At 38.1% G+C, this 16948-nt stretch overlaps 1 protein-coding gene across 3 annotated transcripts in view; it reads right to left on the bottom strand.

Annotated features, from left to right (window-relative positions):
- MFSD14B (major facilitator superfamily domain containing 14B) overlaps positions 1 to 16948 on the bottom strand; it is a 118074-nt gene that overhangs the window by 13271 nt on the left and 87855 nt on the right. For 2 of the 3 annotated variants that reach the window (XM_027548908.1, XM_027548909.1), the window contains 5 exons: positions 13722 to 13849; positions 11332 to 11446; positions 5821 to 6039; positions 4820 to 4933; positions 541 to 612 (listed from right to left, as the gene is read on the bottom strand). In XM_027548908.1, coding sequence (XP_027404709.1) covers positions 541 to 612; positions 4820 to 4933; positions 5821 to 6039; positions 11332 to 11446; positions 13722 to 13849 — 648 coding nt within the window. The remainder of the gene's footprint in view (positions 1 to 540; positions 613 to 4819; positions 4934 to 5820; positions 6040 to 11331; positions 11447 to 13721; positions 13850 to 16948) is intronic. The other variant, XM_027548910.1, reaches the window with a different exon arrangement.

Raw genomic sequence — 16948 nt, 5'->3', positions numbered from 1 at the left:
GTGAGATGTAGGGAGAGAGTAACATGGAAACTTACATTACCATATGTAACATAGATAGCCAATGGGAATTTGCTGTATGTCTCAGGGGAATCAAACAGGGTCTCTGCATCAGCTAGAGGGGTGGGATGGAGAGGGAGATGGGAGTGAGGTTTAAGAGGGAGGGAACATATGTATACCTATGGCTGATTCATGTTGATGTTTGACAGAAAGCAATAAAATTCTGTAAAGCAATTATACTTCAATTAAAAAATTAATTTTTAAAAATTTATATTAAATTCCTCCTATATCACAACCTCCAGATTTTATTAAAAAGAGAATAATTCTATGATCTGTATCCACATCAGTGGATACAGTGGGTATGATATTGCTCATAGCTATATAACATGCTACCATGGCAGGGAAGGAGCGGAACTGATGTAGGGGTGCAAGAAATCTTCCTGAATATCTCTTTGCAGCTTCCTGTGAATCTATAGTTATTTCAGATTAAAAATGTTAAAAAAAAAAAAAAAAAAGTGGGGTGGATGGTAAAATAACACTCACCTGAGCCACAATAGATAGAATTCCTACCATGGCTATGAAAGCTGCAATTTTAATAGATCCAAATCCTATGACCTGTGAAAATGAACACATTTTGCAATATAGACATTATATAAATAATAAGAAATGTTATGTTCCATTAAAGCTATAGAATAGTTGAGGAAAGTTCATGAAACCTTGATAATGGAAATTTAGGCGGTGCTCAAAGCTAAACCTATTTAACCAATAATTTATAGCTAAATCTGCCATGAGAAATCACTGTAAGCAGGCACACTTTAATATAACTAAGATTAACTACTAGCACAATATTTTCTATTACAGGTCTCCCTACTGTTTTCATATGCTTTCCCCTCTACAATCCACCAAGAACTATGTAACATTATCCACTACTAGGGAAAAAAATGAAGAAAAGAAAAATTTGATTTTTGATGCTGTCAACATAGAATATGTTCACTTGGAGAGTTAAGTGGCTCTCAACTTTGGTTGCATATTAAAATCATGTGGGCAACCGAGAAAGGGAAAGGGGAGAAGAGAGATGCTGGAACTCGCTTGATATCAATTAAATCAGACTCTCTGGGCCCAGACACAGGTATGTTTTAAAAAGCTCTCATGGTTATTCCAATGAGCAGCCAAAGTTAGCTAGCAATGATTTCTAAGCCTCTTAATCTTAAGAGCAGCTATGAAATGCCTGAAACTTTTAAGTTTTAAACATCAAGTTTTTAAAGCTAACTTGCCATCTATTAAAACCATAAAACCCAGAAAAATTTTAAGAATAATTGTAAGTAATCTTCACACTTCATAAATGATTATCTTGCTTCAAATCACACAATTAGCTAATGAAAGAGAGCCAGAACTTCTGGTTCCCAAACCAGTGCTGCTGACATTAACACTATTCCATCACTCTCTAATTGAATGCAATTAAAAAAATTGGACTCTATGGTGGTGGTGGTTTAGTTGCTAAGTCATGTTGACTTTTGCAACCCCACAGACTGTAGCTTACCAGGCTCCTCTGTCCATGGGACTTCTCAGGCAAGAATACCAGAGTGGGTTGCCATTTCCTTCTGTAGGGGATCTTCCCAACTCAGGATAGAACCCACGTCTCCGGCACTGCAGACAGAGTCCTTACTGTTGAGCCACCAGGGAAGCCCATATATGTATTTTTTAATTGAAGTACAGTTGATTTACAATGTTGTATTAACTTGTGCTATATAGCAAAGTGACTCAGTTATAAATACTATACATTCTTTCTTATATTCTTTTCCCTGAATATACAGTGTGCCATATACACTGTACTATATAGTAGGACTTTTTTGTTCATTCATTCTATATGTAAAAGTTTGTATCTACTAACCCCCAAAACCTAGCCCACCCCCCCTTATTCTCCCAATAAATATATTTCTAAAACAGCTTTATTGAGGTAGAATTAAAAATACCGTACAATCCACCCATTACAAGTGCACAATTCAATGGTTTTAGTATTGATATGGGTTTCCCTGGTGGCTTACATGGTAAAGAATCTGCCTGCAATGTGGGAGACCTGGGTTCGATCCCTGGGTTGGGAAGAACTCCTGGAGGACAGCACAGCAACCCACTCCCTGCCTGGAGAATCCCCATGGACAGAGGAGCCTGGTGGGCTACAGTCCATGGGGTACCAAAGAGCTGGACACAACTGAGCAACTAAGCACAGTACAGTATTGATACAGAGTTGAGCAATTATTACCATGATCTTTTTAGAAGTTCTCATCACTCTTCAAAGAAACATGGTACCCCATTAGGAGTCCCATTCCCACAACCTACCCCACCACCCAGTCAGTAATCTATTTCCTGTCTCTCTGTATTTATTCAGAGCATTTCATACAAATGGAATCACACTATATATGGTTCTGGGTTCTTTCACTTAACATAACGTTGTCAAAGTTCACCCATGTTGTAGCATGTATCAGTGCTTCATTGCTTTTTATTGCCAAAAAAAAATATCTGTACATTGCATTGTACAGATGTATCATGTTTGTTGATCCATTTCATCAGTTAATAGGCAGATAGGCTATTTCTATTTTGCTTCTACTTTTTAGCTATATGAATAATAATTTGTGTTAAGAGTTTTTGTACAGATAGGTGTTTTCAATTCTCTTGGCTTCAATTCTCTTGGCTATATACCTAGAAATAGATTTGCTGGGAACCCTATGCTGGACACTCTGAGGAACCACCAGGCTCTTTTCCACAGTGGCTACTCCATTTTACATTCACACCAGCATGTATGAGGGTTGCCATTTCTCCATATCCTAGGTCGTTGTTTCCTTTTTATTACAGCTTTCTTAGCGGGTGTGTTTGATTTCCTTGATGGGTAATGGTGTTAGCCATCCTCTCATGTGCTTATTGGCCATTTGTATATTTACCTTGAAGAAATATGTATTCAAAATCTTTTGCCTACTTTTTTAGTTGTTATATGTCTTTTTATTGTTGAATAAAGTTTTAAATATATACTCGATATTAAATATATACTGGATATTATATTTTCTTATAAAATAGATGATTTATAAGTAAACACAATTTAAACTAAAAATACATGTGTGTTAATTATATGTTAGCTCTAAAAAGTGAGCATAAATACAGAACAACAGAATTATTCTGATTTGTTGTAACTGTTGTTGTTGACGGTGATAAAAGCATATGTATAGGAAAAATGGATAGAGAAGAAAATAGTCACTGTTATTAACTATACATGTGAAGAAAGGAGACTTTTTTTTACTTTCTTCCTTGGGCTTACCCATTTTTCCTACATTATTTTCCACATTAAATGTACATTTAGAGATGCATATGTAATTTTCTACATTTAACACCTGGGCTTCCCAGGGGGCGCCAGTAGTAAAGAATCCATCTGCCAGTGTGGGAGATGCAAGAGACATGGGTTTGATCCTTGGATCAGGAAGATTCCCTGGAGTTAGGAAAAACCCCACTCCAGTATTCTTGCCTGGAAAATTCCATGGGCAGAGAGCCTGGTGGGTTACAGTCCATGGGGCCACAAAGAGTTGGACACAACAGACTGACTAAGCAAGTATAAAAACACACACACACACACACACACTAATAACAGTATCTCACTACTTTTCCCTCTATATCTCCAGCATCCTCCAACCATAAATGTGTAAAACAAAAAAAGAACTGCTTGAAAAAAGAGCTTTACTTAAATGTTCTACCATATAAAATATTATAGTCTCACACTCTCAGGAAAACCATGAGTGGCAAACTTAACAAATTTTATTTGAAATATCTCTAAAAATAGAGGAATTTATCTTAGGGGGAGGCTTGCTCTGAAAAAGTGGAGTAAACCATTAGGAGAAGGACTTCCAGTGAAATCAGTGAAAGACCAAGGCAGGATTGCAATGCTGAGCAACCCCAGAGACCTAAGACAGCAGTTGGAAAAGCAAACTTTTTTTACTTGCCTTAAGTCAACTGCCTTTTGGGGGAAAATGTGAAGCATAAACTTTTAAAGGGAGAAAAATCAGAAGACAGAAAAGATTACTTTGGTCATTATTTGTGGCCTACCTTGAAGTCCACAGTGGTGTGTTTTTGTTTTTAGTGGGGACTGTGTGTGTCGGGGGCAGGTGGGGGTGGTTTCAACACGTAGGATCTCACTTCCCCAACCAGGGACTGAACCTACATCATCTGCATTGGAAGCATGGAATCTTAACCACTGGACTGCAAGGAAAGTCCCTATAGTGGCCTACTGTAGATGGCTAAGCAAACTGAATGTGATCGATTAGACCCAGGGGTCATGGTTCTTCTGAAATAAATTTTACCTCTCTGAAATTTAATGAATATTATTAAAGATTTAATAAATTCTGTTTCTACTAATTCTTTTTGTGTAATTCTCATAATTTTCAAGGAAATTTTTCCCACAGTAAACATTTTATTTTAAAAAATTATTGGACTAGAGGTCTCCTGACTACTAATTATATGTCAGCACCTACATTTACAACTAGAAGTAAGTCAACACATTTTTTCCTCTTACAACGCTGTGCGCTTAGCTGCTCAGTCATGTCTGACTCTTTGTGACTCCACGGACTGTAGCCCACCAGGCTCCTCTGTCCATGGGGATTCTCTATGCACAAATACTGGAGTGGGTTTCCATGCCCTCCTCAGGGGATCTTCCCAACCCAGGAATTGAACCCAGGTCTTGTGCATAGTAGGTGGATTCTTACCAGCTGAGCTACCTGGGGTTTTTCCATAAAACACTTTAAGACAGATACCAATCTCTGATTTTCCGGCATTCCTTACTCACCTGCCTGAGATAGAGAAAAAAACTTGAATACTGTCCAGCTTCAGGAAGGTATGAAAGAAAAACAGTGATGCAGATTAGCAAAATGGTAGAGTCTTTTCCAACTTTCTTCAGTGACTAGAAATAAGCAGAAACAGAAACAGAAAAATAAAAAGCAAATAGATACTGATGTCACTGATATTCTGGGATATTAGCTTCACTGTTTTTTGATTTCTTAAGGTGGATAACAAAAGATGAATGGATTAAAAAAGGAAGTAAGCCTTAACATTAAATCTATTACCACCTCTCTAAGGACGTTACAAGTCCTAATTTCAGAGGTACATATTTCAAATGTTACAGTCTTTTCTCTTTTTAAAAAAAAACATTTTTGCTCATCTTTGTTAACAATACTGGTTCACATACTGAAACAAACCCTGAACATACTATGAACAGCCTCTGAAAAATAAAAAAAAACACACTGCTACAGAACCTTTTAAGAAAATCGCATCTCTTTTTACTCATAATACAACTCCTTTAAAGCCACAAACATTACAGGTTTTTCATTACACATAAATTTATTCTTTAAAATGTTAATAATAAATTTGCCCACACAATTGGCAGAAAAATAAATGTGCTCCAGGCATGGGGTCAGTGACAAGATTCTCTGACTAGTAACAACTTTTTCAATATTATACCTTTGCCCAAAATCCTTACATCCTTTTCTACACAGGATGTCTGAATAGACCAAAAGGTGCACCAAAAGCGCATCTCTTGTCTCTCATGGTAACTACATACTTTCGTTCAGTCACTCAGTCATGTCCGACTCTTAAGAATTATCAATTTTATATATTCTTTGGTGTACCGTTCACCTCTGTCCCTTATTTTCAATTAAGTTTTTTCTATTTTTACTAGAGAAAAAAATAAACCAGCAACTGCTAGGATGCTAGAATCTGCAGAAATGCACTTTTATTTGCATGGTTTAGAAAGATATTCAGGAAAGTAAGTGTTTTCATGTTTTTATTTACCGCAAAAGGGTCTGCTTGTTTCCAAGAAATCCGGGCTCCCCAGGAGAGAGGTCTCATTTTCTCTGGCAAAGATTCTGGAACAGCCAATAAGATGAAGCAGATGTCTAGAAGAGCTACCACTGTGGCTACTAGCACAACAAGGCTGTCTCCATAACTGGCAGAAAGGTATGCTCCAATGGCTGGGCTGCTAACCAGACTGGCTGCAAAAGTGGCTGAGACCTATGGAGAAAGAACACTCTCACCCAGGGTTGCTTCTACAGCAGGTGCGCACTTACACTCCTGTTTCCAATTAGGGTCTAAAACCATCCTTCTCTAACTGTAAAAATACAAAAGGACTATATTGCACACAACTTTTAAGAATGAAAAGTAATTTTCTTTTAAGAATTTGCTCACAAGTTATTAATTAATTTAAATAACTTTCTAATCCTTGTAGCTTTCTAGAAGTTACTCTAGAAAGCTACACGAATTAAAAAATGATTTATTTAGAAATAAAAATTGTAAAACCTTCTCCACAAATAAACGATACATATTTTAATCTTCTGTAATTAGGGAACAGTGATACAGAGAGAAAGGAACAAAAAAAGTTTTTGCAGGGTTGATAACAAAATCTACAAATTACTCAGAAACTAGGCTTGATTTCATCTTCCAAAACTGTGCACTGTTTCACCATTTCCTTAGCACTAACTGGGGGTGGAAATCCCTGGAAGTCTTAGAAAAAGCTATATAACAACAACAACAAAAATCCAAAAAGATTTGTTGAGGGAGACCTCAAAAGCTTTTTAATTAGAGAAATCCTTGGGCTAGGAGTTTCTGTCATGCTGTCACCCCCAAGGTCCTAATACCAAAGATCACTGAGTCAACTGATCACACTTACAACTTGAATCCATGTGAAGCTTCTTCACACTGCTTCCCTATAAGCATGTAGAAGGTTCTCTTTATTTTGAAATGTAGTCTGAATGTTCAGAAGCTTAAGTGGACAGCCTCCAAATTACAACCAGACTGAGTGTGAAAAGCACATTTATAAGCCAGTCACCTAAACTTCTAATGGGTTTTAAAAGGAACTACAGAAATCATTAACTATGACTGAAATTATGACTCCTGGGTAACCGATGATATTCTTCCTTTATCCATAACCCCCAAGTGACTGTAAAAATACAATGTATTGGAAATCAGTATTATAACAAAATTATAAAAGCCAAAAGTTAAAAAATTTCTGGGGGAAAAAAAGGAAGTACATAGAATTCCAATTTGAGGAACAGGAATTCTCTGGTTCAATAAATATTGAGTATTTATATGTGCTAGAAAAATAAGAAAACAGAGCTCCTGCCCTTAATTACATAGCATTCCAAGTGTAAAGAACTAAAGATCATGGAGCATACAAATATCTCATTATTTGTCAAAGGACATTTTTAATTCTATCATCATAATTCTATTCTGTATCTGTAAGGTAGCTTGCAAGCTTTTTTTCCTTTTTCTTTTTTCAGGTTTGTCATCTCAACATCTAACACACAGAGTTAAACGTAAAGGTTAGTCATTGGCCAAACCCTGAGTCCTATGGTTCAGTCCAGGTAGCCTTATGGCCTGGAGGGCATACTTCAGCAGGGAGCTCCTCTAACTAACTTCTCTCAACATACCTATGACCAGGCATTATTATAACTGGCATTTTACAGATGAAGAACTGAGCTAGAGATAGGGAAACTAAGTCATGATCATTTTGGTTCCAGAACTCTCTCTCTGAAATCCTTCCTTAAATACTACTGCTTAGCACAACAGCTTTGTGAGGGATTTTTCTGATGAAGGCAAAAGAACAAAAATCTAATAAAACTGAAGAGGAATGAGTGTTTCCTGCAATGTTGAGAAAAGCTTCACAAGTGTTATAAATGAGGCTTCTGGCACCCTTCAACTCCACTGACCACCCTTCAAAAGCCCACCTTGAACATCCTGCCTTCTTTGAAGCTTTCCTATCTGTTTCTCCCTCTGTCCTCCTCCACAGCACTCAGGAGATGTCTCTGTTTTAGGACATGACGTGAGAAACATTCAGGGGAGGTGGGGAGAAGGAAGGAAGGAGAAGCAAGTAGTAGCTAGAGGGCAAGTGGCTTGGAGAAGTTTTTAAACTACTGATGTCTAAAGTCAACAAACCAAAAATGACTGTTGTGTTTTGTGGAACAACAGTAATTGGCATATATGTCCATCACTGAGCCATACAATTATTCACTCAGTCAACACTGAATGACTGCTTACTGTCTTCCAGGAAGTGGAATTTAACAGAAAGAATAAGACTCAGGAGAGAAGTAACCTGAGTTTCTGGCATTCAGTCCCTCTCCAACCATTAAACAATCCAGTCAGGTTACCTTTCTTCTTCCATCTTCTTACTATACACATTTCAAACAGAGAGACTTAAAAGAAGAACAAAATGTACACTAAAGGGGAGCAAAATAAGCTACCCCAAAATGTGCCACTTTGGCATGTGGATTGTTTCAGTTCAGTTCAGTTCAGTCGCTCAGTTGTGTCCGACTCTTTGCGATCCCATGAATCACACCACACCAGGCCTCCCCTGTCCATCACCAACTCCCGGAGTTCACTCAGACTCACGTCCATTGAGTCAGTGATGTCATCCAACCATCTCATCCTCTGTCGTTCCCTTCTCCTCCTGCCCCCAATCCCTCCCAGCATCAGAGTCTTTTCCAATGAGTCAACTCCTGGCACGAGGTGGCCAAAGTACTGGAGTTTCAGCTTTAGCATCATTCTTTCCAAAAAAATCCCAGGGCTGATCTTCAGAATGGACTGCTTGGATCTCCTTGCAGTCCAAGGGACTCTCAAGAGTCTTCTCCAACACCACAGTTCAAAAGCATTAATTCTTCGGCACTCAGCCTTCTTCACAGTCCAGCTCTCACATCCATACATGACCACAGGAAAAACCATAGCCTTGACTAGATGAACCTTTGTTGGCAAAGTAATGTCTCTGCTTTTGAATATGCTATCTAGGTTGGTTATAACTTTCCTTCCAAGGAGTAAGCGTCTTTTAATTTCATGGCTGCAGTCACCATCTGCAGTGATTTTGGAGCCCAGAAAGATAAAATCTGACACTGTTTCCACTGTTTCCCCATCTATTTCCCATGAAGTGATGGGACCGGATGCCATGATCTTTGTTTTCTGAATGTTGAGCTTTAAGCCAACTTTTTCACTCTCCACTTTCACTTTCATCAAGAGGCTTTTTATTTCCTCTTCACTTTCTGCCATAAGGGTGGTATCATCTGCATATCTGAGGTTATTGATATTTCTCCCAGCAATCTTGATTCCAGCTTGTGCATCTTCCAGCCCAGCGTTTCTCATGATGTACTCTGCATAGAAATTAAATAAGCAGGGTGACAATATACAGCCTTGACATACCCCTTTTCCTATCTGGAACCAGTCTGTTGTTCCATGTCCAGTTCTAACTGTTGCTTCCTGACCTGCATACAGATTTCTCAAGAGGCAGATGAGGTGGTCTGGTATTCCCATCTCTTTCAGAATTTTCCACAGTTTATTGTGATCCACACAGTCAAAGGCTTTGGCATAGTCAATAAAGCAGAAATAGATGTTTTTCTGGAACTCTCTTGCTTTTTCCATGATCCAGCAGATGTTGGCAATTTGATCTCTGGTTCCTCTGCCTTTCTAAAACCAGCTTCAACATCAGGAAGTTCACGGTTCACGTATTGCTGAAGCCTGGCTTGGAGAATTTTGAGCATTACTTTACTAGCATGTGAGATGAGTGCAATTGTGTGGTAGTTTGAGCATTCTTTGGCATTGCCTTTCTTTGGGACTGGAATGAAAACTGACCTTTTCCAGTCCTGTGGCCACTGCTGAGTTTTCAAGCAGAAGGCAATTATGACCCAGGAGACTCAGGCAAAGCTTTTTACCTTTCCCAGAATAGCCCACTGCAGTCCATAGGGTCTAAGAGTCAGACAGGACTGAGGGACTAAACTTAGCTGATAAAAACCTAAAAGAGCTTAGAAAGGAGAAATACTGGTAAATACTAAAGTTAACCTATACCAAGAAATACTGGTAAATACTAAAGTTAACTTTTTACATTAGATACTAAATACTAAAGATAACCTTTTGTATTAGAAAGATATTAATAATACTATGATAAAGATACTAAGTACTAAAGATAACTTTTTATATTAGAAAGACTTACCTACATGTAATGGCAAACATTTGATTTGCTCTCCTCATCTTCCTGTGAATTATTTTCCTCCCCTTTGAAGTCCCAGACCCCTATAGTCTTTCTCCTTAGCTCAGGATGGTATATAAGCCTCACCTGCTGACAGTCCTTGAGCCTCTCACATCTTTGTAAGACTCCCACACACATGAAATTAAATTTGTTTTTCTCCTATTAATCTGTCTGTGGTTTTAGTTGTTAAGTCGTGTCTCACTCTTGCAACCCCATGGACTGTGTAGCCCACCAGGCTCCTCAGATTTCTCCAGGTAATAATACTGGAATGGGTTGCCATTTTCTTCTCCAGGTTCTCTCCAACTTTATGTCAATTTAATTATTTTGCTCACTCTTCCCTTGTGGCTCAGCTGGTAAAGAATTCACCTGCAATGCGGGAGAACTGGGTTTGATCCCTGGGTTGGGAGGATCCCCTGGAGAAGGGAAAGGTTATCCCACTCCAGTACTCTGGCCTGGAGAATTCAATGGACTGTATAGTCCATGGTGTCACAAAGACTTGGACACAACTGAGTGACTTTCACTCCCTTAACTCAAAGAACCTAAAAGGGAAGAAGGGAAAACTTTCCCTGTTCATACCCACATACCCCAAGAGGTTCACACATTGAACACATGCCCACAAATGCTCACCTGTCATTTTCCCCCCTTGAACCACTTAAGTATTTCTCAGAGTTGTGACATTCTGACCTAAATGGCTTCAGACTGCCATCTTTTATAGGTCTTTCTTCTCCTACATAATCACAATGCCAGTATCTTGCCCAAGAAAATTAGAAGTGACTTTCTAATATTCAATTATGCCAAAAAGTTCTCCTATAACTTTTGTTATTGACTCAAAAATTATTTACTGAATGAATGTAGTCCTTTTTCTGTAGTGCTACATTCAAATAAGTGTCTTAGTCACATAACCTGTAATACAGTGACAATGAATCAACATAACTGAGGTTCAGTCACCTCTCCAATTCTAATTAGGTGCACAGAGATCTATGATTGCAGCAACTGTTTACTGTTTATGGTTCCTTAAGAGATCAGCTAACAAGAAACAAATCAGACCACATTTAGAAAAACTTTGCAAGTGACAACTCACATATCCTGCCAATCTTCCAACACTAAAACCAAAGGATAAATCCGTAGCAATTTCTATCTTGCTATTTTTAGTTTCTCACAAGTCTCCTTTTTTATTTCAACTGTTTTGGATTTTCTTTACGTAATTAACACTATTTTAATAAAAGCTCACTTTCTAGTAAATTTTTAGTAGAATGTTTATTATTTCTCTGGTTAAAAAACATAATCTATTATCTTACCCATCCATAAGCAGTACTTCGCTCATGCTCCTGAGTGACATCAGCTACATAGGCAAATATCACAGAGAACGTGACTGAGAAGACTCCAGATATGGAAATCATTGCAAAATACCACCTATAAAAAGATTATTTAAAAAAAAAAAAGATTATTTTAAGCATTCATGAGAGAAGTAGTGTATATACACTTTTATAATCAAATCAAAGATATCATGTAAAGGTTATAAACCAAAATATAAATTGTAAAAATACCTGTATATTTAAAGATATAAAGGACAACTAATAAAATTATAATCAAGATGGAGAGGAAGTAGAAACATACCAATACTGTCATTGCTCAAGGGGTGTCAGTACATGCAGTTTAAAAAAAGTGAAAAAGTAGGAGTATGCAGTAAAGTTAGTTTTAATGATAGCCAGAACATAAATGAAAACTTTCTAAATTTCTGAGTTTTAGCTGAGAAAAATACATATACACAAAAGCAGGAAGAATTTTAAAAATTAATATAAGACAAAAAAATTTCTACCATATAAAATATATGCTTAACAAAAATCTAGTTAAAATATTAGCCAACAGAATCTCATAGAACAAAAAGTAGTGTTTTAATTCTAGGATGTAATGATGTTTCAATATTAGAAATCTATTAATATAATTAATCATGTAATAGATTTAAGGAGAAAATTCAAATCATCTCCACTGATACTAATGGCATCAAAACTTGATATTCCCTTGATTTTAAAAAAGAAAATCTCTAAACAAAATAGGAACTAGTATTTTTCAACCCAAAAGCTAGTTTGATACTCAAGGATAAAACATAAAATTTCCTTCATATACATAAGGAAGATAGGTCCATAATCATTACTTTTATTTAATAATAATAAAAGATTTTTATTTTATGCATTAGTCAATACAAGCAATAGAAGCAGCTGCATGACAACTGGAAGAGAAGAGGTAAAATCATTTTAAGATTCTAAATAAAAAAACTGTAAGATATTGAGAGGACATTGAAAAAACAAAAAACCTAATGCATCAGAAAAGCAGGACTTGTTCTTGAACAGAAAGAATCAATACCAAAAAATATTTTTAAAAAATCTATCTGGTAGGAACCAAAATGATTCCTTATAGGTACCCAACACATTTAGAACATGACAAATATTGACATAAAATTCCTATCAGATAACCAAATGAGAGTACTCACATTTAGTATCCCCCAAATCTATCAGTTGCATTTAAACCCTAAATGAACAAAACACAAAAGACCCTTCCATTCTAAACTGTGTTATTCACATAGGAACAGCATCTCAGCAACAGGAATTCTGACCAAAATATCATTCTTTGGGCTCCAGAAAAACTAAGTTACAGCTCAGGTACAAATTTCAACACATTTTTATTAACTAAATGACTTTGGTTATTACATGCTAATTATTCTCTCCCTATTTATCATGAAAAAATAAGATCAAATTAAAATTCACATTATGATTTAGAATAGGCTGCTGGACATAATACAGTACACACTAAAGTGACTCCTGCCCCCCTTTAAAAAATTAATTTATTTTTGTCTGCACTGGGTCTTTGTTGCTGGATGCAGGCTTTTACGAGTGGTGGTGGGTGGGCTTCTCATTGCGGTGGCTTATTGTGGGGCACCAGCTCTATGGCACGCAGGCTTCAATAGTTGTGGCACACTGGCCTACTTGCCCAGTGGCATGTGGAATCTTCCTGGGCCAGGGATCAAACTCGTGTCCCGTGCATTGGCAGACAGAATTCCAACTGGACCATCAGGAAAGTTGGACTCTTGACTTTTGATGTAAACTATCATCATGTCAGTGCCCTAGAACAGGGGTCCTCAACCCCCAGGCAGCAGACTGTGGCCTGTTAGGAAGTGGGCCATCCAATGAGCAAGAGAAGCTTCACCTGCTGTTCCCCATGGCTCCCCACTGCTTGCATTACAACCGGAAACACACAACCACCCCTCCTTGTCTGTGGAAAAATTGTCTTCCATGAAACTGGTCCCTGGTGCCAAAAACCTGGGGGATTGCTGCATGAGCTGACAAAAACAACACATCTGCAAAGTCAAATGAGCCACAACTGAGTGAGTACAGACTGCTTGCCCCCTCCCGGGACCCAATCATGTAACTTACCTCATGACAAAAACAACTGCCCTTAGAGACATCTTTTATTTTATTTGCTCACCTAAGTAACTATCTTAGACTTAATTTCATGTCCTCATTTATAAAATGGGCATGATGGCAACTGCCTACTTGTTTTCAGTATTAGCAAAGAGTTCAAATGATAATACAGGTACAACTGCTCTGCAAAGGTTGAAAAGTGCACTGTAGATGTATTGTCCATATGTGACCCCAAACAGACAGTCGTGACGGAGGGCCTAGTCACTCACCATGGACTGATTCTCATCAGTGGAATTGGGAAGCAGGTGAAGAAGACAGTGCCAAGAAGAAAAGGCTTCCTTCCCCACACATCAGACAGTGCACCTATGAGTGGGGCACTCAAAAAAGAGAGCAGACCCTGGAGAAGAAAGCAGAAGCAAGGGTCAAATTTATAATGTGATTCCCCCAATTACTTATAATTTTCATTTTCTAAATGAATTTCTAAATGCTCTAATTCATTTTAGTGGCTCTGAAACAGAATAATTTGTAACATTAAATAAAACCTGTTTTTTTTTTTTTTTTTTTTAATTCTAACAAAATTTGTAAGCATGCTATTTGAGAGGGAAGAAAAGGATAAAAGCTTGTTTTCTGGGTGAAACTGGAAAAGTGAGGTGATATGAAATATATATACTCACAGCTGGCCCTTAATGTGAACACACAACAAAGGTATGGGAAGAAGCCAGACACTTAATTCATTTTATAAATACATACAGCATATCTATTACGTGCAAAGCTCTGAATTAAGTGGTGAAATGAAGATACTCAGATGAATACATACCTTCTGCTCTCAAAGGGCTTGTAAGCTAATAAGAATAAACAGGATGAATGTGCATATACTAAATGTCCATAAAAGAAGTAGATTCTATTTGTCTGATGAATTTAGGATAGAGATAATGAAAAGTTGCACAAGAGTTGAGGCTAAAGGGAGGCAAGAGCACCATCACACATAAGCAAAGAAAGTAAAAAAAAAAAACACTCACATTTATCACTTCCTCATTATTTGCTAGTCACTCTGCTGGCTGACCACTTCCATATCAATTTCTTTTTTCATGTCAGGGCCCTTTGAGGTGGCCACAGGCCTGCCTCTCAGACTCTGTTGGTGCCACTGTCCTCCTTTAGATGCTCTGCCTATATGCATGGCCACCACCACCTACTTTATAAACAGCTTTCCAATCTCTCTTCTGAGTTCTGTGTCTACAGTCAAATGGACTTTCCTACTTGGACATTTAACATGAACACTGTTCCCTATAAATCTGACCAAACACCCACACTTCCCATCTTGGCTAAGAAGCTGTCCAAAGCTTCCCCATCATTCCTTCATTCCCCATGGTGATTTTCCAGACCATTCTCTTATAATGACTTCTCTTGGTCTATCCCCCGCTGTGATGCATTTCAACATTTCTTGCCTGGATTTAAACAAAATAATCTTCTAACTGTTCCCTGCCCCTGGTTCTACTTCCTTTCAATCTGTCCTCCACATAACCCCAAGAGAAACCTTGATGAGCTGCAGACTTCAGTTCTTTGATCCCTTGTTTAAAATCTCAACTGTGCAGAATTGAAATCAAGTGTCTGAACTCTGCTTTTAAATACTAAAATTAAAAATGAGTGGTGGAAAACCAAGATAGATAAGACCGGGGAGATGCTGATGGTGATGAGTACGTGGGTAAGTTTATTATCTTATTCTCTCCTTTTGTATATCTGAATTTTCATAGTACATTAAAAAAAAAATCTTCAGCACAGCCTACAGATAGAACCCTCCAAAATCTAGTACCTAGCATGCATCCTATGCTTTGGCTATATGCAATATTTCTTAGTTTTCTCAACATACTACATTCCTTTGTGCAAACGGGCATTTGCAAAGCCCTTGTGCTTGTAGGCATTTTCCACACTTGGACCTGGTAAACTACTAGTCATTCTTTTCAACTCTGGGCCAGGAGTACCTCTTCCTCTATTTTCTTAGCTACTCAAATAGAATTAATCACATTGGTTTCTGAGGGGTACAAAACAAATAACTCCTATCCCCACCCTGGCACATATCTCTTCTATTATAATTATAATACTCTATTACAAATTACTTGTTATTTGTCTATCTTCTTTATTAGATTAGAAATTGAGATTAAGGTCAGAGAAACGATTTTCTTTCATCTCTGTACCCTTGGTACCTACCATACAGTCTGGTGATAAAGGCTTGCAAAGAGGTTTGGTAAGCTGAAGAGAACTTTTATGAGGCAATCAACTCATGTTTCTAAGGCTGAGAAGAGAAAGAACAGGATTCTAATCCCCTATCAGCCACTAGTAAACCCAGAGACAATGGACCAGGAGATGGGTAAACTGAAGCAAGGGGAGGTAAGACTAAGACTAAGTGGAGGGGAGGTAAGCTTAGGAGAAAAGCACTGGACTCCTCTGACTCCTCTGAAATAAAATATTAATCTATGCCTATCCTTGGAAGAAAAGCTATGACAAAACTAGACAGCATATTAAAAAGCAGAGACATTACTTTGCCAACAAAGGTCCTTACAGTCAAAGCTATGGTTTTTCCAGTAGTCATGTATGGATGTGAGAGTTGAAGAACTGTGAAGAAGGCTGAGCGCTGAAGAACTGATGCTTTTGAACCGTGGTGTTGGAGAAGACTCTTGAGAGTCCCTTGGACTGCAAGGAGATCAAACCAATCAATCCTAAAGGAAATCAATCCTGAATATTCAATGGAGGAACTGATGCTGAAGCTGAAGCTCCAATACTTTGGCCACCTGATGGGAAGAGCTGACTCATTAGAAAAGACCCTGATGCTGGGAAAGATTGAAGGTGGGAGGAGAAGGGGATGGCAGAGGACTAGACAGTTGGATGATACCACTGACTCAATGTGCCGGGAGCCAGCGTGAGGAACTCCGCCCGTGGCAAAGGTCATGAGGAAGGAGGCTCGGCATACACAAAGGCGGGATCGAGCCTCAGGAGTTCCCCTGGAAATTCTCGAGCATCTACCCCCAAAACCAGAGTCTGCCTACTTTACTGCTTTGTGCTCTCACCTACATCTCTGACTTTACAGGGGGCTGTCCTCTACCACCTCTCTCTGAAAAAGAGTTAACTTACAGCTCCAGTTAATAAAGTTCCTGGGTGTGATAAGAGTGTTTCAACCTACAAACTCCTTTGGAAGTCCTCTAGCCTGCCTGAAGGTTCTTCTGGCCACATGTGATTGTTCACAGACTCCCAACCGTGAGAGGCATGAGATGTTCTAAACTGCCTAAATACAGATTACTTTGAGCAGTTAAAAGATTGATTAGAAATTGTATTGGTGAAGGGTTTTTCACTTGTTGGGCCAATGTTTGCTGCTAAGTTTCCATATCCCTTACCTACTGTGTCCCTGGCAGTGTATTGATTAATATAATTGGTGTATAGGAATGTAAGTAGTAGCTTTAATGTTTGTAAACTTGGACCCTTGAGTTAATTCTTTTTCTTGTTA

The sequence above is a fragment of the Bos indicus x Bos taurus genome, chromosome 8 (assembly GCF_003369695.1).
Source record: "Bos indicus x Bos taurus breed Angus x Brahman F1 hybrid chromosome 8, Bos_hybrid_MaternalHap_v2.0, whole genome shotgun sequence".
Classification (NCBI taxonomy): Eukaryota; Metazoa; Chordata; class Mammalia; order Artiodactyla; family Bovidae; genus Bos; species Bos indicus x Bos taurus.
The sequence above is the reverse complement of the archived record's forward strand: the minus strand, read 5'-3'. Positions and strand labels throughout refer to the sequence as shown.